The sequence below is a fragment of the Monodon monoceros genome, unplaced genomic scaffold (assembly GCF_005190385.1).
Source record: "Monodon monoceros isolate NGI ecotype Baffin Bay Population unplaced genomic scaffold, NGI_Narwhal_1 Super_Scaffold_18, whole genome shotgun sequence".
NCBI lineage: Eukaryota > Metazoa > Chordata > Mammalia > Artiodactyla > Monodontidae > Monodon > Monodon monoceros.
This window is the reverse complement of record NW_021703774.1, coordinates 25866473-25890455: the sequence shown is the minus strand read 5'-3', so window position 1 is coordinate 25890455 and position 23983 is coordinate 25866473. Positions and strand designations below refer to the sequence as shown.

General features: G+C 39.7%; 1 protein-coding gene across 3 annotated transcripts in view; it reads left to right on the top strand.

Moving 5' to 3' along the window:
* The first annotated feature begins 318 nt into the window (after positions 1-318).
* The window catches only part of EFCAB2 (EF-hand calcium binding domain 2), a 138650-nt gene continuing 114985 nt past the window's right edge, over positions 319-23983 (top strand). For 2 of the 3 annotated variants that reach the window (XM_029227803.1, XM_029227805.1), the window contains exons 1-2: positions 319-408; positions 1627-1785. In XM_029227803.1, the coding sequence (XP_029083636.1) occupies positions 407-408; positions 1627-1785 (161 nt within the window). In that variant the 5' untranslated portion in view covers positions 319-406. Of the gene's footprint in view, positions 409-722; positions 1786-23983 lie in introns of those variants that run through there. The other variant, XM_029227804.1, reaches the window with a different exon arrangement.

Below are 23983 nucleotides of genomic sequence, written 5' to 3'. Positions count from 1 at the left end.
CGTGATTTGGGTCTACACTATGGCTATAGTACCTCAGAATAACGGGTTGATAGGGAAAGCTTCAAGGAGTGCATGACCTTTAAGGAGGTCACTGACAACAGGGAGGGGACATATGTGTGTCTGTGAGAGGGTGAATGTTAGGGCAGAGAGAGAGGAGGGAAAGTCATTCCGTAAAAAGGAACTGAAAGCAGCATATGAAAAGGCACAGTAGCAGGCCTGAAGACTAATGCTGGGGTTTCCCACGTTTATTTCAAAGGCCTTCATCGTCTATATGGAAAGAGGGATCTTTTAAAAACCAATAGCTAGACAATGATGACTATGAAATTTAAATATACATGAGTGCTGATGACTACTTTCCCCTATTTTTCGGCATTAAGACCTTACTGTTCACGATTGTATTCATCTTATGTAAGTATATATCTTCTAATATGAGCCATTTTGTGGATTCAATTGTTTATAGTCAATTTCAGAGAGAATGCTGATCGCAGCACCATATATCTCCTACAGAAAAAATATTTTAATAAAGAATATTAGTCAGTTTTCTTTAGGGTTTACTGAGGGATTACAGAACCAGAATAATATGAACATAAAAACTCAGTAAAACCATTAAATACCTTTTATTTTGAAGGCCTCTTAATATTTAGTTTATAATCGATTTTTACATAAAATCAAGTAATTTAAATTAGTACACACATGCATTTAAATAGCATCTAAAACTCGTTTGAAAATATATATTTGTTTGAACCATACCATTAGGCATATTACTCAATAATCATTTTTAAAAGAAAATATTCTAGTATAGTGAACTTTTCCTTAAAATGAGACGAAAACTTAACATCATGCCACGGCTTCGAAGTTTTAGAAAAGCGAGATTTAAAACTTTCCTTCCCAGTAATTTTAACTGGAGGTCTTGTCAAATTTCATGTACGTAACAGTGAGCATAAGATGGGCACGTTTCTGTTGCTATGAGAACCTTCTATTTTGTATCAGAAATCGCAGCCTTGACGACGCAGTGTTTGCGCCGATTTTACACATGTTTTTCTACAGCGATTCCGCTCCTCCAGTAATAACAGTTTAATGGCTCTGGTTTCCTCCCGCGCCGGCCCAGTTTTCCGTCCCAGCTCCAGCTCTCGCCCGCCGTGCAGTCCCCGTCTCTGGGAGCGAGCGGCGAGCACTGGACGGGAGAAAACGGGGGGCCAGAGGTGGGGCAGGTCCGGCCTATCCGCGGGGTGTGGACGGGAAGAAGAGGAGGTGGGATTGCCGGTTGGTTCTGTCACCCCGGAGCCGAGTTCTGCACCCATCTCTCCAATTGCGTTTTAAAATATGCAGTAAAAAAAAATCGAGCAACGCCACATCCTACAAACTGGAGGGGAGGGGGAGAGCATTGTGTCCCCAAACGGATCATAAACAAGGGAAAGGAGGGGTTCGGAACTTTATTATTAAATACTTCACGCCAGAAAAACCAGGGCTCAGGCCTCGGTACTGAAGGGATAGGCTGAAGGCCCGGACGCGGCTCAGTGGTCGCGGGCGGCGGGTCCGGGCTTCCGGCCTCCCGGGCGCCAGAGGGTCATGGCGGGAAGGGGGAGGGCGCGCGCTCCAAGCTTTCCCTCCCCCACCCACACCCAGGGTCTTCTTCCTTCGGGATTCGGAGCCGCCTATCCTCCAGGGCCGACTAGCCGCAGGGCTGCAGGGGTCCAGGACGCCGCGACATAGCTTAGCGACAGCGCTCTCCCCGGCGACGGCGCCGCAACAAGATGGCGGACGACAGAGACAGGGAAGGCGCAGGTAAGAGACGCCGCAGGAGCGCAGCCCTAGCCGCCCGCCGCGATCCCAGGCCGCACGGGGGAGCTCCGGGCAGGGTGGGTCACCCTACCTCTGGACCCCACCCGCAGGGAGAGGGCTGACCGAGCCAGGTCCCGCCGCCCGCCCTGCCGGGGAGGCCCCCTCCCCTGTTCTTGCCGCCTCGCCCCGCCCCTCCGCTCCCGCCCGGCAGTCATTCCGCCCCTCCCGCCCCTCCCGCCCCTCGGTTCCCGCCCGGCCCTGGTTCCGACCCCCTTCCTCGTCCCTTTTTCCGAGCCCCGAGCCTCGCTTCCAGCGCGGGTTGCGGCCGAGGCGCTGGCAGGGGAGGGCCATAATGGCGTCCTTGTTCACGGTCTCGGGGACGCCGCCTCCAATCCCTCGACCGGGCTCTGGTTGCCGCAGGCGCCACGCCGGCAGCTTCTCGGGCTGTGGGCCCCGGGGCGGGCCTGCGTGAGGACCGATCCGGCCTTTAGAGTCTGGCGGGCTCCTCCCCTGCCGCGCCGAAACCCCGCCCGGGCCAGCGGGCTGGCGTTCGCGGCCACCATTTTGCCTCCTTAATGGGGACGTAGGAGGACTACCTTGAGGGCAGTACCGCTCTCTCCGAGCCTCCAGGTTCCGAAGTGCCTGCTCGGTGGCCGGCGCTATGCTACCCGCCTGGTGTATTGTCTTAAACGAAAAAACAAAAAACAACTTTAATAAAGTCGAAAAAGCAAACTCCAGAGGGAACTCGTAGAGCCCTGTGCGCCGGCCTGGCCTCTGCTGCGGTACCAGCCGGGTCAGCGCGCGCGGTCGCGGCGTCAGAGGCATGACTGGGCCTCGGGGCTCCGGGTCGCCATATCGGGGGGATTGATGTGCTTAATGGGTGGGGAGGCGAAAACCCGGTTATCCATGTTTACTTGCAAGACCGTTACGTTGTTTTAATTCGGCGGTTTGCTTAAAAACTTGATCCTTGGTTACTATCCTACGTTAGTTACTCAAAAATAATTGTTTATTTTGGTAATTGGCAAACTCATCGCAAAAACATCAAAAAGGCCATGAAACTGTAGAGGTAAACATCTTAGAAATGAAAGTAATACTCCACCTTTGTTCTTTTCTTGAGTGCTTGAAACATCAACATACCATTTTTCTCAGCATGGAACAAAGATGTAATCAGGTTAACAGTATTTACAAGTGTAGAAGCCAGCCCTAGATACTTAGTCACTTGTCACGGTGATCACAGAAAATCAGCGGAGAAACTGCAAAAGAGCTACCTACTGATAGCAATAATATTTGATTTTTTTTATGGTGCCGTTAATCTAAAAGTCAGACTTATTTTTTAAATGTTACCTTTCCTAAGATGTCATTATAATTTTATCGTGCTGCTTTAAAAGTATAAGGCACATCCTAAGAAAATGATTACTTTTTTTTGGTATTAGTTTTAAAACTTCCCCAGAAAACCAGATGACTTACTTTGATTTATTAAATTATTATTTACAAAAAAATGGAAGAATCATTAGAAGATAATTTTAACAAGTTAATCGTGGAGTTTAAAAAAAGATGATTAGGTCAGCCTGAGGAAAAAAAAGCTCTGTATTATGAAGCAAATACAATTTTTTTTCTTCACTTGAAAAAAGTAGATTGAAAGCTGTTTTGATTTCTCAGTTTTCAAAAATACGTTTCTATTTAAAATAAGCTAATTCAAAGAAGAAACAATTCTGTCTATAGCCATAGAAGAAGCAATGACTGTTAAAAGCTGGATGTCATTCATTCAGTTGGCATGTGTTTAATGCCTGCCATATGGAAGGCATTCTGATTAGGTTAGAACTTCGGAGGATACAAATACTGAAAAAAATATTTTTTTCTCCCAAGGAAGGTGAGATCAGTAAGGGAGATAAGACATCCATAAATGGGAGGGAACAGTCAGCTGGACTGAGCAGTCTGTCCCCTCCTGCTGTGGGCAGCAGCCTGGTATCACTGGGAGCTTATCAGAAAGGAAGGAGCTCAGTCCCTGCCCCTGACCTACTGAATCAGAGTCTGCATTTAAGCACACCTGCAGGCCATCCACATGCACATTAAAGTTTGAGAAGCACTGTTGTATATCTCATTTACTCCTTATTTTTTGTTTGTTTTATTTGAATTTTATTTTATTATACAGCAGGTTATTAGTTATCTATTTTATACATATTAGTATATATATGTGAATCCCAATCTCCCAATTCATCCCTCCCCCAACCCCCGCTTTTCCCCCTTGGTGTCCATATGTTTGTTCTTTACATCCATGTCTCTATTTCTGCCTTGCAGACCAGTTCATCTGTACCACTTTTCTAAATTCCACATACATTCATTAATATATGATACTTGTTTTTCTTTTTCTGACTTAACTCTGCATGACAGTCAGTAGGTCCATCCACGTCTCTACAAATGACCCAATATTGTTCCTTTTTATGGCTGAGTAATATTCTGTTGTATACATGTACCACATTTTCTTTATCCATTCGTCTGTTGATGGGCATTTAGGTTGCTTCCATGACCTGGCTATTGTAAATAGTGCTGCAATGAACATTGGGGTTCATGTGTCTTTTTGAATTATGGTTTTCTCTGGGTATATGCCCAATCGTAGGATTGCTGGGTCATATGGTAATTCTGTTTCTAGTTTTTTAAGGAGCCTCCATACTGTCCATGGTGGCTGTATCAATTTACATTCCCACCAACAGAGCAAGAGGGTTCCCTTTTCTCCACACCCTCTCCAGCATTTGTTGTTTGTAGATATTCTGATGATGCCCATTCTAACTGGTGTGAGATGATACCTCATTGTAGTTTTGATTTGCATTTATCTGATAATTAGTGATGTTGAGCAGCTGTTTATGTGCCTCTTGGCCATCTGTATGTGTGCTTTGGAGAAATGTCTATTTAGGTCTTCTGCACATTTATTTGAATGGGTTGTTGTTTTACTGTTGAGCTTCATGAGCTGTTTATATATTTTGGAGATTAATCCTTTGTCCGTTGATTCGTTTGCAAATATTTTCTCCCATTCTGAGGGTTGTCTTTTCGTCTTGTTTGTGGTTTCCTTTGCTGTGCAAAAGCCTGTAAATTTCATTAGGTTTCATTTGTTTAGTTTTGTCTTTATTTCCATTTCTCTAGGAGGTGGGTCAAAAACGATCTTGCTGTGATTTATGTCAAAGAGTGTTCTTACTATGTTTTCCTCTAAGAGTTTTATAGTGTCCGGTCTTACATTTAGGTCTTTAATCCATTTTGAGTTTATTTATGTGTATGGTGTTAGGAAGTGTTCTGATTTCATTCTTTTACATGTAGCTGTTCAGTTTTCCCAGCACCACTTATTGAAGAGACTGTCTTATCTCCATTGTATATCCTTGCCTCCTTTGTCATAGATTAGTTGACCATAGGTGCGTGGGTTCATCTCCGGGCTTTCTATCCTGTTTCATTGATCTATATTTCTGTTTTTGTGCCAGTACCATATTGTCTTGATTATTGTAGCTTTGTAGTATAGTCTGAAGTCTGGGAGCCTGATTCCTCCCACCCCGTTTTGTCCCCTCAAGACTGCTTTGGCTATTCAGAGGCTTTTGTGTCTCCATACAAATTTTAAGAATTTTTGTTCTGGTTCTATAAAAAATGCCATTGGTAATTTGATAGGGATTGCACTGAGTCTGTAGATTGCTTTGGGTAGTACAGTCATTTTCACAATGTTGATTCTTCCAATCCAAGAACATGGTATATCTCTCCATCTGTTTGTATCGTCTTTGATTTCTTTCATCAGTGTCTTACAGTTTTCCGCATACAGGTCTTTTGTCTCCTTAGGTAGGTTTATTCCTAGGTATTTTATTCTTTTCATTGCAGTGGTAAATGGGAATGCTTCCTTAATTTCTCTTTCAGATTTTTTGTTCTTAGTGTATAGGAATGAAAGAGATTTCTGTGCAGTAATTTTGTATCCTGCAACTTTACCAAATTCATTGATTAGCTCTAGAAGTTTTCTGGTGGCATTTTTAGGAATATCTATGTATAGTATCATGTCATCTGCAAACAGTGACAATTTTACTTCTTTTCCAATTTGTATTCCTTTTATTTATTTATTTTTCTCTGATTGCCGTGGCTGGGACTTCCAAAACTATGTTGAATAATAGTGGTGAGAGTGGACATCCTTGTCTTGTTCCTGATCTTAGAGGAAATGCTTTCAGTTTTTCACCACTGAGAATGATGTTTGCTGTGGGTTTTGTTGTATATGGCCTTTATTATGTTGAGGTAGGTTCCCTCTATGTCCACTTTCTGGAGTGTTTTTATCATAAATGGGTATTGAATATTGTCAAAAGCTTTTTCTGCATTTATTGAGACGATCATATGGTTTTTAATTCTTCAATTTGTTAATATGGTGTTTCACGGAGATTGATTTGTGTATATTGAAGAATCCTTGCATCCCTGGGATAAATCCCACTTGATCATGGTGTATGATCCTTTAAATGTGCTATTGGATTCTGTTTGCTAGTATTTTGTTGAGGATTTTTGCATCTATATTCATCAGTGATATTGGTCTGTAATTTTATTTTTTTGTAGTATCTTTGTCTGGTTTTGGTATCAGGGTGATGGTGGCCTTGTAGAGTGAGTTTGGGAGTGTTCCTTCCTCTGCAATATTTTGGAAGAGTTTGAGAAGGGTGGTGTTAGCTCTTCTCTAAATGTTTGATAGAACCTGTGAAGCCATCTGGTCCTGGACTTTTGTTTGTTGGAAGATTTTTAATCACAGTTGCAATTTTAGTGCTTGTGATTGGTCTGTTCATATTTTCTATTCCTTCCTGGTTCAGGCTTTGATGGTTATACCTTTCTAAGAATTTGTCCATTTCTTCCAGGTTTTCCATTTTATTGGCATAGAGTTGCTTATAGTAGTTTCTTATGATGCTTTGTATTTCTGTGGTGTCCATTGTAACTTCTCCTTTTTCATTTCTAATTTCATTGATTTGAGTCCTGTCCCTCTTTTTCTTGATGAGTCTGGCTAAAGGTTTATCAATTTTGTTTATCTTCTCAAAGAACTAGCTTTTAGTTTTATTGATCTTTGCTATTGTTTTCTTTGTTTCTATTTCATTTGTTTCTGCAATGATCTTTATGATTTCTTTCCTTCTACTAACTTTGGGTTTTGTTTGTTCTTCATTCTACTTCCTTTAGGTATAAGGTTAGATGGCTTATTTGAGATTTTTCTTGTTTCTTGGGGTAGGCTTGTATTGCTGTAACTTCCCTCTTAGAACTGCTTTTGCTGCATCCCATAGGTTTTGGATCATTGTGTTTCATTGTCATTTGTTTCTAGGTAGTTTTTGATTTCCTCTTTGATTTCTTCAGTGATCTTTTGGTTATTTAGTAATGTATTGTTTAGCCTCCATGTGCTTGTGTTTCTTACGGTTTTTTTTTTTCCGTGTAATTGATTTCTAATCTCATAGCATTGTGGTCTGAAAAGATGCTTGCTATGATTTCAGTTTTCTTAAATTTACTGAGGGTTGATTTGTGACCTCAGATGTGATCTATCCTAGATAATGTTCCATGTGCACTTGAGAAAAAAGTGTAATCTGCTGTTTCCTGATGGAATATCCTATGAATATCAATTAAATCTGTCTGGTCTGTTGTGTCGTTTAAAGTTTGTGTTCCCTTATTAATTTTCTGTTTGGATGATCTGTCCATTGGTGTAAGTGAGGTGTTAAAGTCCCCCACTATTACTGTGTTACTGTCGATTTCCTCTTTTATAGCTGTTAGCAGTTGCCTTATGTATTGAGGTGCTCCAATGTTGGGTGCATATATTTTTATAATTGTTATATCTTCTTGGATTGATCCCTCGATCATTATGTAGTGTCCTTCCTTGTCTCTTGTAACATTCTTCATTTTAAAGTCTATTTTTCTGATATTAGTATTGCTACTCCAGCTTTCTTTGATTTCCATTTGCATGGAATAACTTTTTCCAGCCCCTCACTTCCAGTCTGTGTGTCCCTAGGTCTGAAGTGGGTCTCTTGTAGACAGCATATATATGGCTCTTGTTTCTGTATCCATTCAGCGAGCCTCTGTCTTTTGGTTGGAGCATTTAAGCCATTCACATTTAAGGTAATTAATCGATATGTGTGTTCCTATTACCATTTTCTTAATTGTTTTGGGGTTTTTTTGTATGTCCTTTTTTTCTCTTGTGTTTCTCACTTAGAGAAGTTTCTTTAGCATTCATCACAGAGCTGGTTTGGTGGTGCTGAATTCTCTTAGCTTTTGTTTGTCTGTAAATCTTTGATTTCTCCGTCAAATGAATGAGATCCTTGCTGGGTAGAGAAATCTTGGTTGTAGTTTCTTCCGTTTCATCATGTTAAATATATCATGCCACTCCCTTCTGGTTTGTAGAGGTTTTGCTGAGAAATCAGCTGTCAACCTTATGGGAGTTCTCTTGTATGTTATTTGTTGTTTTTGCCTTGTTGCGTCTAATAATTTTTCTTTGTCTTTAATTTTTGTCAATTTGATTACTGTGTGTCTTGGAGTGTTTCTCCTTGGGTTTATTCTTCCTGGGACTCTCTGCACTTCCTGGACTTGGGTGGCTATTTCCTTTTCTATGTTAGGGAAGTTTTCGACTATAATCACTTCAAATATTTTCTTGGGTCCTTTCTCTCTCTTCTCTCCTTCTGAGGCCACTATAATGTGAATGTTGTTGTGTTTAATGTTGTCCCACAGGTCTTTTAGGCTTTCTTATTTCTTTTCATACTTTTTTCTTTATTGTGTTCTGTGGCAGTGCTTTCCACCATTCTGTCTTCCAGGTCACTCATCCGTTCTTCTGCCTCAGTTATTCTGCTATTGATTTCTTCTAGTGTATTTTTCATTTCAGTTATTGTATTGTTCATCTCTGTTTGTTTGTTCTTTAATTCTTCTAGGTCTTTGTTAAACATTTCTTGCATCTTCTCGATATTTGCGTCTATTCTTTTTCCAAGGTCCTGGATCATCTTCACTATCATTATTCTGAATTCTTTTTCTGGAAGGTTGCCTATCTCCACTTCATTTAGTTGCTTTTCAGGGGTTTTATCTTGTTCCTTCATCTGGTACATAGTCCTCTGCCTTTTCATTTTGTCCTTCTTTTCGTGAATGTGGTTCTCGTTCTACAGCCTGTGGGATTGTAGTTCTTCTTGCTTCTGCTGTCTGCCCTCTGGTGGATGAGGCTCTCTAAGAGGCTTGTGCAAGTTTCCTGATGGGAGGGACTGGTGGTTGGTAGAGCTGGGTGTTGCTCTGTTGGGCACATCTCAGTAAAGCTTTAATCAGCTTGTTTGCTGATTGGTGGAGCTGGGTTCCCTCCCTGTTGATTGTTTGGCCTGAGGCGACCCGGCACTGGAGCCTACATTCTCTTTGGTGGGGTAATGACAGACTCTGGGAGGGCTCACGCCAAGGAGTACTTCCCAGAACTTCTGCTGCCAGTGTCCTTGTCCCTGTGGTGAGCCACAGCCATCCCCCTGCCTCTGCAGGGGACCCTCCAACACTAGCAGGTAGTTCTGGTTCAGTCTCCTATGGGATCATTGCTCTTTCCCCCATGTCCTGACGCGCAGACTACTTGGTGTGCGTCCTCCAAGAGTGGAGTCTCCCTTTCCCCCAGTTCTGTGAAGTTCTGCAGTCAAATCGCGCTAGCCTTCAAAGTCTGATTCTCTGGGAATTCCTCCTCCTGTTGCTGGACCCCCAGGTTGGGAGTGAACTCCAGTTGGTGGACTTCTGTGGCATAATTGTTCTCCAGTTTGTGAGTCACCCACCCAGCAGTTATGGGATTTGATTTTATTGTGATTGTGCCCCTCTTACTGTCTCATTGTGGCTTCTGCTTTGTCTTTGGTTGTGGGGTATTTTTTTTTATGAGTTCCAGTGTCTTTCTGTTGATGGTTGTTCAGCAGTTAGCTGTGATTCTGGTGCTTTCAAAAGAGGGAGTCTCATTTACTCTTTATAACAGTTTTATGAATTAAGTAACTGCAGTTTGAAGGCCATGATGAAATAAAAGTATGTTGTCTGAGGATAAACTAGAGATTCATATGCTGATATCATCTTTGTTTACACATATTCCACTCCTATATTTGATTCTGAACTCTGAAGTTTCAGAAATCATCTAACCAATTAATAAGAATAGACCTAGCTTTGAGGATTCACACAAGGCAACTAAACTTGTGAAGAGTGATGTGCAAACCTGAATAATGATTTATTAATTTAAATAGGGGTATGTTGATGCATTGATCAGAAAGCTGACCTCTGCAATATCATATATTGTTTTATGTGTATTAAGCTTTTGGCGAGGGCAAATCTATATTTCTAAAGTTTCCTGGGGCTTCCCTGGTGGCGCAGTGGTTCAGAGTCCGCCTGCCGATGCAGGGGACACGGGTTCGTGCCCCTGTCTGGGAAGATCCCACATGCCGCGGAGCGGCTGAGGCCGTGAGCCATGGCCGTTGAGCCTGCGCGTCTGGAGCCTGTGCTTCGCAACGGGAGAGGCCACAACAGTGAGAGGCCCGCATACCGAAAAAAAAAAAAAAAAAAAGGATCATAAAGTTTCTTGATGAGCATGGAATCACGCAAAAGAAAAAGGATAGTTTTGAAGGATATATCCATTACCTTATAAGCTCAAAGAGGGTGGGGAGATCACTTCTTTATATTCAGTGTCTTGCAGAGTGTACAGCATATGGTAGGAATTCAATAAATATTGTTGCATTCAGATCATTTGAATTAATTAAAAGTGTTTATGTTTTAATCAAAACATTACTTACTGTTTCCCCAAAAATCTACACTTAAAAGCACATAAAACTATTGTTAGGGGTTTTTTCCTTTTTCTTTCAGGTAAGCTATATGCTTTTATTTCATCTGGCTCAACAAACATTTTTTGAGAGCCATGGTATTCATTAGCATGTCTTTAAAAAATAAAAACATACATGTATTTTGAATTGTTCATATTTAATCTTGAATTTTTTTAAAGTTGTAAAGGAGGATTAAGTTTCTGGATAGCCATTGCACCTAGCTCTTCTTCAACATTTAGGGATTAATCTTGATACAAGTAGTGAGAATATTGGTAAGGAAAAGTAACTAAATCTATGACGGGTTTCTTGCTCTATTTATAAAATTTTTCTGTAAGTTTATATACATTGAAATCATGCTTATTTGTAGCATTTTTGTACTTTAACATAGTATAACTTATCTTTTTTCCTAGATTAAAAAATGTAACATAGTTATATTAACAAATAGAAGAATTAAAAATTTTATAATCAAGTTAATTTTTTTAAAAAGGACTTAATTTTATTTGTTTTACTGAAAGGGGAATTTTTGAAATGGGATAGGAAAAATTATTCTTGAATTTCTGTCATTTCTGTATAAGTTCCTCAGCCAGAGCATTATGGTTTTTGTTTTTTTCTCTTCTTTTTTGTTTGTTTAAAATGGATAATCAATGCAGTTGTTGATTCTTTGGATCTTTAAATCTTACTTTAATGTTTCTGTCTCCTAGAGAGTTTTATATGGGACTGGAAGGATCTTCTACTTGTGATTAAAATCACGTCTAGGAAACAGAGTGCTTAGGAATAACATTCTAATTTTTGGCAGGCTAGTGAGCTTTGGAAGGTGTGTCAGTTTTTTTTTTTTAAACAAGCTTCAGATACTTAAAGTTCTTTCTAGGATTTACTATTTTTGTTTGTATTAAAATATTCTTTTGACTTTGCATGCTTTGATAACATTGCTTGGTAAAGTGCTTCCAATTCCTTATCAACTCCTGGATGTCTTCAAAGTTTTACAGGTTTTTTTTGTTTTGTTTTGTGTTTTGTTTCCCCATATTGTGTCATTCCTCTCAAAACCCAACATTTGGAAATCTAAAGTAAAAAATAGAAATTACAGGTGAATATTACTTTTTAAAAAGTGAACTGTTGATAGTACAGAGCACAGTATGGAATAGTAGAAAACGTGAGCTTTGGAGTAAGATTTGAATTTGAATTACAGCTTTCTCAAGCTGTATCTGATCTTAGCCAAGATGCTAAACCTAGGGATCTTCAGGTTCCTCAAATATAAAGTGGGAATAATTATATCTATTTCATAATATTGTTGTAATGTGGGCAGTATTTTCTTATTCATCCTTATTACCCTCATCACCCCACAATGCCTGGCATTAAAGGAATGCTGAATAAATAGGAAGGAAAGTGGTTGGTGCATTCTAGGGAGTTAGTAGCTGTTTAGATTAGTAGATTCTATATGCATGACATGGAATCTAAGGGTTAAGAAAAACTTTAAGTCTTACCAATTATTGCTCACACATGATGCATTCATGCATATTTGGGGGCCATTTAATACATTTTCTCCTTATTTTAGACTGATTAGCATTCAGGGAGAGACTAACTGAAGAAGAAAACCAACTTATAGAAACCTAATTTGCTTCCTCTAATTCGGAATTAATAAGTTTGGAGAGGAAATTCCCTGGTGGCCCAGTGGTTAGGACTCTGCGCTTCCACTGCTGGCATCCTGGGTTCAATCCCTGGTCAGGGAATTAAGATCCTACGAGCTGTGTGGCGCAACCAAAAAAAAAAAAAGAAAGAAAAGTTGGGAGAAAAATCGGACTGAAATTTATTTGTACTAACCTATAAAAATTTGTCAAGAAAATTTATAATTAAAAAAATCAAATGGACAATGCAATACCATTTCATACCCGTTGTTATTGTTTTTTATAGTAGCAACAGCAACACAAAATAATGTATTAGTGAGGATGTAGAGGAATCGAAGCCCTTGTGGACATTTAACTGGGAATGTAAAAAGTAAAATGGTGCAGCTGCTGTGGAAAATAGTATGGTGGTACCTCAAAAAATTAGAAATTGCATTGCCATATGATCCAACAAATCCACATCTGGGTATATACCCCAAATAATTGAAAGCAGGAACTTGGACAAATATTTGTACACTTGTGTTCATAGCAGCATTATTCACAATAGTTGAAAGGCGGAAGAAACTCAAGTGTCCATCAGTGGATGAATGGATAAACAAAGTGTGGCATATACATAAAATTAAATACTATTCAGCCTTAGAAAGGAAAGAAATTCTGACATATACACTGCATGGATGTATATGTTCATGCATATTTGAGAGCATTTTGCTGAGTGGACTTATCCAGTCACAAAAAGACAAATACTGTATGATTCCACTTCTGTGAGCTACCTAGAGTAGTCAAATTCATAGTAGAATGGTGGTTGCCAGGGGAAGGATAAAAGAGAGGTTGTTGTTTAGTGGGTATGATGCCAAAAACTCGGCCTTTGTACACCAGTGCCAAATTGAATCTCGGAGACAGAGTTTTGGACGAAGTAGAAAAGAATAGCTTTGTTTATTTGCAAGGCAAATGGGGACACAGCGGGCTTGTGCCCCTCAAAACTCTGTGTCCTTCCCCAGGAGGATCTGGTGAGGAGTTTTATAGCAGTGGTTCAAGGGTGGGGTTGCTGATGAGGATTAGGGTGTGTGCCCGGCCTGCACTCCTTTAATCTGCCTCAGGTGATCTGATGAGTTTCTGTGGTCCCTTTAATCTGGCCTCAGGTGTTCTCTTGAAGATCTTCTCTGGTTCCTTTAATCTAGAATGAAGAATGCTAACATCTTCCATTTATTGGGGGCTTTAGTTCTGTAAAGAGCTCAAAGATGTTATGTGTATCCCTTGAGGAGGAACCAAGACCCTGCTGCACGTTGTTTCTTGACTGCTCCTCCCTTGTCTCTGCATCCCCTCCCTTCCCTGATTAGCAACTGTTCAAATCTGTCCTTTGGGACTCTGGGAAGGTTGTGGAGGCTGGAGCCTATTCCCTATGAACAAGAAATGTGGGACACAGAAAGGCTTCTGTGCCCAGGAGCCCCACAGAGTCCTGCTCGGTTTCTCTCCCCCCTTTTCTTTGATACTCCTCAGTCTTGAGAACAGATGCTGGACAAGAAAGGGAATAATCATTTTGGATAGAAACAGTCATAAACTTGGCAGACGAACTTTGTTTTAGGGGGATTCAGTTTTAATCCCCCTTTTCAGTTTTATCTTTCCCCAAATCTTTCAGGGAATGGGGTTACTGCCACTCTGGCTACTTACTGCTGAAATGGGGTGTAGTCCTGCCTAAATTTTGTGGAATGGCTACCAAATTAAAAATATTTGAGTTCCATGTCCTGGATCCGAGTCTTGTATGATTAAGATCTCAATCCCTTGGTCCACCATTCTGGTGCAACAGACCCATTTATAAGTAGGAGGAGTGACAACTTCCACAATGGTCACTTAGTTTTACCTTGGATATCTGAACCATAGTTATTCCATTTTGACCTTCAAATGTATTCTCCTCCTCAATGGCCAAAGCAGATTTACAATGCATGTCCAAAGGGCCACAAAATAGGCCACTTTTTAAACTTAAACCAAGTATAAGCCAGAGTGACTTCCCCATACCTCAGTATGTACAGATTTTTTTTTCTGTCATCATTTCCTCTTTTGATTTCAAGTCTTTCAGTAGAAAACATTGATGATGGAAATATTTGTGCCTCGATGCTGGGGTGATTGAGCTGTTTGCTCTGGGTCTAGACGAGGTCCCTTGGTGCTATGCCTCCTTTATATTTGCCTAGGTAGTCCACATCGGGGGAGAACTGATCAGGTATCTGAATAAGCTCAGAGGTATGTTAATGAGAAAACACTTTATAGACCCCATACACTTTATTGTTTATACCCAGTTGTTACACAGGCATTGTACATGTGCTTTTAGCAGTAGACCCAGTTCAGCAGTGTGATGTGAAATTTATCAGAGACCTGTATTTGTCAAAAGGGTCCTTCACATAAATCCTCTTGAAGATGAAGCACTTTGCAAAAGTATCAGAGTATAATAATTGTCTATAAATCACAGAAAGACTTAAAAAGTCATGGTTAAACATTTAGTCACAGTGATTGACAAAAGAAACTTAGTTATTGCTGTGACATACAACATTTACAAATAACTAGGATTATGACTGATAAAATTTTACCAGGACATACTAGAATTTTAGGGATTACTGACTTGACAATGCTTCCCATGTAATTTAACATGTTAATTTAGTATTTCTCTGAGATGCCTCAAGGTTCCTCTGAAGCACCTAAGTTGGCTGGAGGTCAGAAGAACTTTTAGAATCTGCCAAACGATACTTATTTACTTAACCAAAGTGAAAAGATTTCAAAGGCAAATACAGATCACTTAAAGGCAAAGAAACTCATAAGCTGTTACCAAAATATTCCCAGAAAACTTTGGAGGGAGAAACCAAATCCGGTCTTGCCCCAGCCCACTCCCAGCAAAATCCATTTACCCAAATAGATTTAATTCAATGTTAGAAAATCCTGATCATGCGCAACTCTTTTCTCAGTGTCCCTTTTTCACACGCTTTCCATCACATTCTGCATCCATATTATTTTGTCCCTTATTTTTTTCCCCTTTCAGAAACAACCAGCTCTAGGACAAAATGACTTTCTTTTCTCTTTGTACCATCCTCCTATTACATTACTGTTCACTTTCTTTATTATGTAGCTGCATGAGTGCTTGAACACACGAAATTTCTCCTGTCTTTTCATTCCTGTGACAAAACAACTCTAGCTGGACGATAGTATATAATTTAGGCTACCATTCAAAGACCACCTTTCCTCATTTTCAAGAATGTATGTTGCCCAAACAGAATTACAATAGAATCTCATTCCTTTTTCTTAGTCATAGGTTTATAACTATAGGTCGACCAGTCTACCAGGATTTTCCCCAGGGGGCTATCAGATGGAATTTAAGAAGAAGCGCTTCCCATGTTTGATTGATAGAACACTCATGGGTGGACCAGGAACAAACCAAAATCCATGCCAGCAACAGAAGCTTCGAACCAAAGAAACCAAAAACCAAACAGAAACTAAAAACCAAATAGCACAAGGCTCAAATTGGCTTCCAAGTCCCAACTTAGCCTGTGACCTCTGTTCAAGCAGTGTGCCTTCCAAATGGGATTTCCCAGAATAAAAAATCCCCCAAATGGGAACCAGTGCTCCTCTCAATGGACAGGGCCAAAGGGGCCTCGGACTCCATGCCAGGGGATGTACCACATGCTGGCTGAGGTATCAACGACGTCCCAGACACTACTTTTCTCCTTCCCCAAAATAATTCCTTAGAGTAGGACATTCAGGCCGTCATGGGCAGGAAGAAGAGAGGAATGTTCTTGAGATGAAGACGGCCTCAGCAGCTGCTAGGATGGTCCCTCTTCCTCCATCTGCTCCCGCCTGGGAGTTCCAGCTGCCGGGATGGTGGAATGGGTATGACTGGGGTTCGTCCTTTCTAGGCAAGGGTCCCAGGTGATCTGGCCTTTAAAGGAATTCTCCAATCCTTTGCTCTCTTGAAAGAGGCTGACGTGGAGAAAACCTTGGAGTGTCCAATTCAACCAGGGGACCCCCGTGGGACTGTCCGCAAGTCAGCCCCATGTTGGGTGCCAAATTTGATGGTGAAAACTCGGCCTCTGTGCACTGGTGCTGAATCAAATCTTGGAGACAGAGAACTGGGTAAAGTTCTCTGTCTTGGTAAAGAATAGCTTTATTGCTTTGCCAGGCAAAGGGGGATACAGCTGGCCTGTGCCCTGAAAAACTGTGTGTCCCAACCCGGTGGGATTTGGTGAGGAGTTTTATAGCGGTGGTTCAAGGGTGGGTTGCTAATAATGATCAGGGTGTGTGCAGAGCCTGCATTCCTTTAATCTGGCCTCAGGTGGTCTCCTGATGAGCTTCTCGAGGTTATCAAACTGTGACCTTCTCTCTGGAACATCTTCCATTTGGTGGGGGTTTTAGTTCTGCAGAAGAGCTTAAAGATACAATAAGTCCCCTACATACAAACAAGTTCTATTCTGAGAGAGCGTTTGTATGTCCAGTTTGTAAGTCCAACAAAGTTAACCTAGGTACCCAACTAACACAATTGGCTACGTAGTACTGTACTGTAATAGGTTCATAATACTTTTCACACAAATATATAAAAAGCCAACAAACATGAAAAATAAGACATTTTTAACCTTACAGTACAGTGCATTGAAAAGTACAGTAGTACAGCAAGACAGCTGACGTACAGGCACTGGCATCGAGTGAAAAGACAAAAAGAGTTACTGACTGGAGGAGGGAGAGGAGGTGGGAGATGGTAGAGCTGAAGGATCGTCAGCCATAGGAGACGGAGGGCAAGCTGCAATTTCACTCATGCCTGATGTTGATGGAGTGCACATTCACATCTTTGAAAGTTTGCAACTTGAAGGTTCATACGTTGGGGACTTACTGTATGGTTATGTGTATCCCTTGAAGGGGAACCAGGACCCTGTCCCAAGGCTGCACTATTGTTTCTTGACTGCTCTTCCCTTGTCTCTGCATCCCCTCCCTTCCCTGATTAATAACTGTTCGAATCTGCCATTTGGGACTCAGGAAAGGTCATGGAGGCTGGAGTCTATTCCCTACAAACAAGAAATGGGGGACACAGAAAGGCTTCCATGCCCAGGAGCTCCACAGGGTCCTGTTAGGTTTCAGGTATAGTGTTCAGTTTTGCAAGATAAGAGTTCTGGAGGTAGTTTGCACAACAGTGTGAATATCCTTAATGCTACTGAATGGTTAAGATGGTTAAAATGGTTAAGATGGTTAATTTTTTGTTATGTCTATTTTACCATACTTGAAAAAAGTCAAATGGAAATGTTTCATCCAAAAAAAAAATTGTCATTGTTTTTGGAAGGCACTTTGGAAATTTGTATTATTTAAAGTTTTTTATAAATTTGGAGACATTGATAAAATCTACTTATCCGACAAATGGGGATACAAAGTAAATTGGTATGTATTGACTTGTTGGATTGTAGGCATTTAAAACCATATAAAAATTATGTGTGTAAATGTGTAAGAATGACAGGGGAAAACAGAAGAAGATGATATCAGGGTGGTCAGATTTTTCCAGGGGCATTTATTTTTAAAGAGTCTCATATTAATGTCATTTCTACAGAATTTTAAGACTCACATAGCAACTATTTTTATATTTTAAAATCTGAATGCTGATTATAAATTATTCTTACCCATTTGTGAAAACATATTTACCAAGTCCAATACTTGACAATGCTTTGTTAAACCTCTAGTATGGATTTTTTTAGGTATTAAGAGTGTAATAAAATAACTTATTTTTAAAATATAGCACTAGGACTTCTCTGGTGGCACAGTGGTTAAGAATCTGCCTGCCAATGCAGGGGACATGGGTTTGAGCCCTGGTCCAGGAAGGTCCCACATGCCATGGAGCAACTAAGCCCATGCGCCACAACTACTGAGCCGGTGCTCTAGAGCCCGCGAGCCACAACTATGGAGCCTGCATGCCACAACTACTGAAGCCCGCGTGCCTAGAGCCCGTGCTGCACAACAAGAGAATCCACTGCAATGAGAAGCCCGTGCACTGCAACAAAGAGTAGCCCCTGTTCGCCACAACTAGAGAAAGCCTGCATGCAGCAACGAAGACCCAACGCAGCCAAAAATAAATAAATTCATTTAAAAAAATAAATAAAATGTAGCAATAAATTTGGAGCCTAAGACCTGGGCTTGAATTTGGACACTGCTTTTTTTCAGATTTTACTTGGGCATGTCACTTAATTTCTTTAAACTTCAGTTCAAAGAGTTCTCAGTCTAATGAGCATTTTGAAGTAGGCACTGAGCTAAATATTTTACATGAATTATGTTATTTAATCCTTCCAACAAACCTATTGGGAGATACCTCTTTTATCCCCTCTCTACAAATAACAGGGGCTTGGATGGTAAAGTGGAATTCCAGTTTCAGCTCCAACAGGTAAGAGCTTGGAAGTCATCACCCCTGTTGCCATAAACTGGAAGAAATACTTGGTAATTTTGGTGAATAGCTGATGGCTGTGTGGAGGCTGTGTAAATGAGAAACTTCTGGGAGCCTACAGTCTTGGGAGGTCCCTCACACTTCCTTGGGTTTTACTTCCAGGAATCCCACAAGGCTATCTGGTAAAGTGTCAAGAAAGACCTCCTTGTTGCTCTAGCAGGGAGGAGGGAGAAAGTAACCATTTTGAAATCTCCAGAACATTCTTTTTTTTTTTTTTTGCGGTACGCAGGCCTCTCACTGTTGTGGCCTCTCCCGTGGCGGAGCACAGGCTCCGGACGCGCAGGCTCAGCGGCCATGGCTCACGGGCCTAGCTGCTCCACGGCATGTGGGATCTTCCCGGACCGGGGCATGAACCCGTGTCCCCTGCATCGGCAGGCGGACTCTCAACCACTGCGCCAGCAGGGAAGCCCGAAATCTCCAGAACATTCTTCATAGCAAAGATCTGCTCTCCAGGAGGAAAAGACCTTACCAGAGCTTTGTCTTACCTATCTTTATTTAACCAACTCCAGAGCCTTGTAGCCTTCCTGTCTCATCTAAGAGAATGGGGATAAGCTAAAAAACACTTGTGAAGGTCACAATTCAGAGACTCGGGTCCATTAAAAAACTGAAATTTAATCATGAGACTATAGAATGCTTTTCTTCACTTACAACTTATCACCACATCAACAGGGCTACAATAACACTGGAATACAACTGAAAGATGTGTGAGATGCAAACTGTGTTTAAGGAGGAATTCTCAGAGGAATCTGGCACCTACAGCTACAGCAAACATTAAACACACCCTATTCCTAGTCAAATTGACATAAAGCCTCACATTAATGATCTTCTGTCTCAGTTCCTATTACCTGATTCATCACGTGTGGTTTTTAACCAAAAGTTACAAGGCATGCTAAAAGGCAAGAAAAACAACCTGAAGAGAAAGCAAACATCAGAACCAGACTCAGAGCTATACAGATTTTGGAATTATCAGATAAAAAATTTAAGAGCTATGACTAATATGTTAAGGGCTGTAATGGAAAAAGTAGACAAAATGCAAGAACAGATGAGTATTGTAAGCAGAGAGATGAAAACTCTAAGAAAAGGAAATGTTAGAGACCAAGTGCGGTGTAATGGAAATGAAGAATGCCTTTGATGGGCCTATCTGTCAGTAGATTCAACATGGCTGAGGAAAGAATCATTGAGCTTGAAAATGATGTCAATAGAAACTTCCCAAACTGAAATGCCGGGAGAAAAAATGAAAAGCCAAAGCAAAATCCAGAGCATCCAAGAACTAGGACAATTAAAAAGGGTGTAAAATACACATAATTGGAATTACCAGAAGGAAAGGAATCAAAGAATGGAGTACAATAAATATTTGAAGTAATAATGGCCAAGAATTTCCCAAAATTAATGACAGACAGACACCAAACCAGATCCAGGAAGCTAAGGGAACACCATCAGAATAAATACCGAAAAGCTATGCCTTGGTATATTGTATTCAAACTGCAGAAAACCAAAGATAACAAGAAAATCCTGAAAGAAGCCAGAAAAAAAAAACACCTTACCTAGGCTTCTTGTCAGAAACCATGTAAAGCAGGATAGAGTGGACTGAAATATTTAAAGTGTTGAAAGACAGGTAAAGCAATGTGACCAAGGCCACTTAGCTAAGTGTTGGAGCAAGGACTCTGAAGCCGGTGCTCTTAGCCTCTATACCCCATAAAGAGAAGTCAAGGGGAATTTTATATAAAAGGAAGGAAAAATTGGCCCATGATCTCATTATCTAGAGCAGTAGTTCTCAAACTTCAGTGTACATCAGCATCACCTGGACTAGTTAAACCATAGGCTGCTGGGCGCCATTCCCAGAGTTTCTGAACCAGTTAAGTCTGGGATGGCTGAGGTGGGATTGGGGGCCCGAGAATTTGCATTTCTAACAAGTTATATTAGGATGAGGTTGCTATTAAAAAACTATTGATCTAGAATCCAGAGTAAAATTTGCCATTTTAATATATTTCCTTCCAGGTTTTTTCTAGGCAGATTTGTATTTTTTTGTTTTACAGGTTTGAGATTACCTTGTATATGGTTTTATATCCAGCTTTTCCACTTACTGTTATAAGCACTTTTTCATGTCATAAGTATTTCTCAAACATTATTTTTAATACCTGGCATTCATTATATTTATGAAATATATTTAAGCTTTCCCTGACTGTTGGATGTTTACACTGTTTCCATATTTTCTGTGCTATAAATAATGCTGCAGTGAATATTCAGTGAATGCCTTGTGTCAGGAATCTTTTAACACAGCTTTGATCCCCACCCTCTATCCCCTTTGGAAAAATGATTTCATTCAATCTTGTCTTTGTTGGTTCTTACTAGTTATAATACTTATGAGTTACAGGAGATAATCTAATCACAAATTGTGATTCTTTTGTACTACTTACATTATTTTCTTTCAAAAATGTTTAATCAAAGATACATAATTATCAGTCAGCTTATGATCAATCGGGGTAAGATACATCTTTTTGCTTATTGTTTGTCTGTCCTGTTATAGTGGAAACTCCATGAAGTCAGAGGCTTTATTTCACTTACTGTTTAATCCCTGGAATTTAGAACAATTGTAGGAGGTAGTAGTCAGCCTGTAAATATTTGTTGAAGGAATGCATAAACCAGGAGTAACACATTGAGTAAAGAAGTTTAACGTCACCCTGCATGGTCTTATTATGGGTAAATGTATTTTTCTGTTAACCTTCTAAAAATATTGAAAATAGCTCAGTTACCCTCATTACATTTGCAGATTGGAAATTACATATTTAATCCACCCTCATCATTCAAACAGCTAGAATGGCACTTCTACTTCAACATGATTGAGCACCCCTTTATTTTTGCCCTTTCTGAAACCCCACTAGAATGACAGTAAAGGAATAAAAAAAAAGGCATAGACTTACAAAGATAAAGAGAATAGGAGAGGAGATAATGGGGTTTGTAAAAAGACATTACTAGAAGAGGTAATAAATTATTAAATTGATGGATGAGTGGCACTAACTTAGCAGAACCAAAGAAAATAAATGTAAGCCTATAGAGGAGGGAGACTAAAAGAAACAAACCAAGTGGAGCTGTAAAGTCCTGGAAGGGCTTAGGATTGGAGGCAGCAGCCATCTCTGATGGCCTGGTGTGTGGAGTAAGGCTAAATTTGGGAGGTTTGGATGAAAGTCATAAGGCAAATGGTTGGATCTGTCATCTCTTGGAGTAACCAGCTGATAACTTCCCTTCCATCCATGCAGAAGACTGGAAGTTTACTTTAAATCAGAGAGATTTAGGATTTAGGGATACCTGGCACAGTTGGTGGTAGGGGGTGATGTGCCATAATTTTTACCAACTTTGATATAGTAGCTGAAATACTAACATTTGTTTTCAATGTAATATTACCACATAGATAAGTACTTCTGAGTAGGACCCAAGATAATAAATCTGAAAAGTGGTAGTATGTCTCATAGGATGTCAAAGAGATGGGGATTTGAAATTCTTTTAAGATCTTCATTAGTAATGAGGAAGAGGAGCTATGTACCTCTTTAATTGGTTGGTAGATTTGCATTGGTAACTACATTATAAAATAGTATAAGCACTAAAAGCTTCAAATGAAGAGTGAAAGGGAATTTAGAGATTAAAAAACTTCAGGTGAAATCAGTAAATGAAATTTCATAGAAACTGTGCAATAATGATGAAATGAGAGGGAAACTGTTTCAAATGTGACCTCAGTTTCAGTGACTTTTTAATCTCCATTGTACTTCAGCTGCCCACTCTCATGGCCAAACTGTATATTGCCTCATCTAGAATTGTGCCGCCTCTGACCTCTTAAATTCAGATACTTTATTCTTGAACTACCTTCTTATTCAGCACTGATTGTTTTTATAAATAATTTTGTATAATAATTCTGTGAAATAATATCAAATGCACAGAAAAATTATAAGAATAGTATAGATATTCCCACATTCCCTTTACCCAAATTAACTAATTTCAACATTTTGTCACATTTTTATCACTCTCTTTATCATATACATATATTAAAAATACATATTATGTATCTAAAATGTATTTTTTTACTTGAAACATTTGAGAGTATGTTACATACAATTGTGTCACTTTATTCCTTAATACTTTTGTATGTATTTCATAAGAAAAAAGATAATCTCGTATGTAAAATCTCTATGAAGTTTAACTTAGATACACTTTTTTTTTTAAATTGAAGTATTTACAATATTGTGTTAGTTTCAGGTGTACAGCAGTAATTCAGTTACATATATATATATATATATACAGATTATTTTCTATTGTAGGTTATTACAAGATATTGAATATAGTACCCTGTTCTGTACAGTAAATCCTTGTTGCTTATCTATTTTATGTATAGTAGTTTGTATCTGTTAATCCCATACTCCTAATTTATTCCTCCCCCCTTCTCTTTCCCCTTTGGTAACCATTAGTTTGTTTTCTATGTCTGTGAGTCTGTTTCTGTTTTATATATAGATTCATTCATATTACTTTTTAGATTCCACATATAAGTGATATCATATAATATTTATCTTTCTCTGTCTGACTGACTTCACTTAGTATAATATTCTCTAGGCATTCTTTTTTATGGCTGAGTAATATTCCTGTGTGTTTGTGTGTGTGTGTGTGATTCTATTTTTAGTTTTTTAAGGAACCTGCACACTGTTTCCCATAGCGGCTGCACCAATTTACATTCTCATCAACAGTGTAGGAGGGTTCCCTTTCCTTCATACCCTCTCCAGCATTTATTATCTGTAGACTTTTTGATGATAGCTATTGTGACCAGTGTGAGGTGATACCTCATTGTGGTTTTGATTTGCATTTCTTTAATAATTAGTGATGTTGAGCATCTTTTCATGTGCCTGTTGGCCATCTGTATGTCTTCTTTGGAGAAATGTCTTTTTAGATCTTCTGCTCATTTTTTGATTGGGTTGTTTGTTTTTTTGATAGTGAGTTGTATGAACTGTTTGTATTTTTGGATATTCCCCTTGTCGATCACATTGTTTGCAAATATTTTCTCCCAGTCCATAGGTTGTCTTTTTGTTTTGTTGATGGTTTCCTTCGTTGTGCAAAAGCTTTTAGGTTAGATTAAGTCCCAGTTGTTTATTTTTGCTTCTATTTCTTTTGCCTTGGGAGACTGACAAGAAAATATTACTAAGATTTATGTCCAAGAATGTTTTGCCTGTGTTCCCTTCTAGGAGTTTTATGGTGTCATATCTTATATTTATGTCTTTAAACCATTTTGAGTTTATTTTTGTATATGGTGTGAGGGAGTGTTCTAATTTCATTGATATATAGGCAGCTGTCCAGCTATCCCAACACCACTTGCTGAA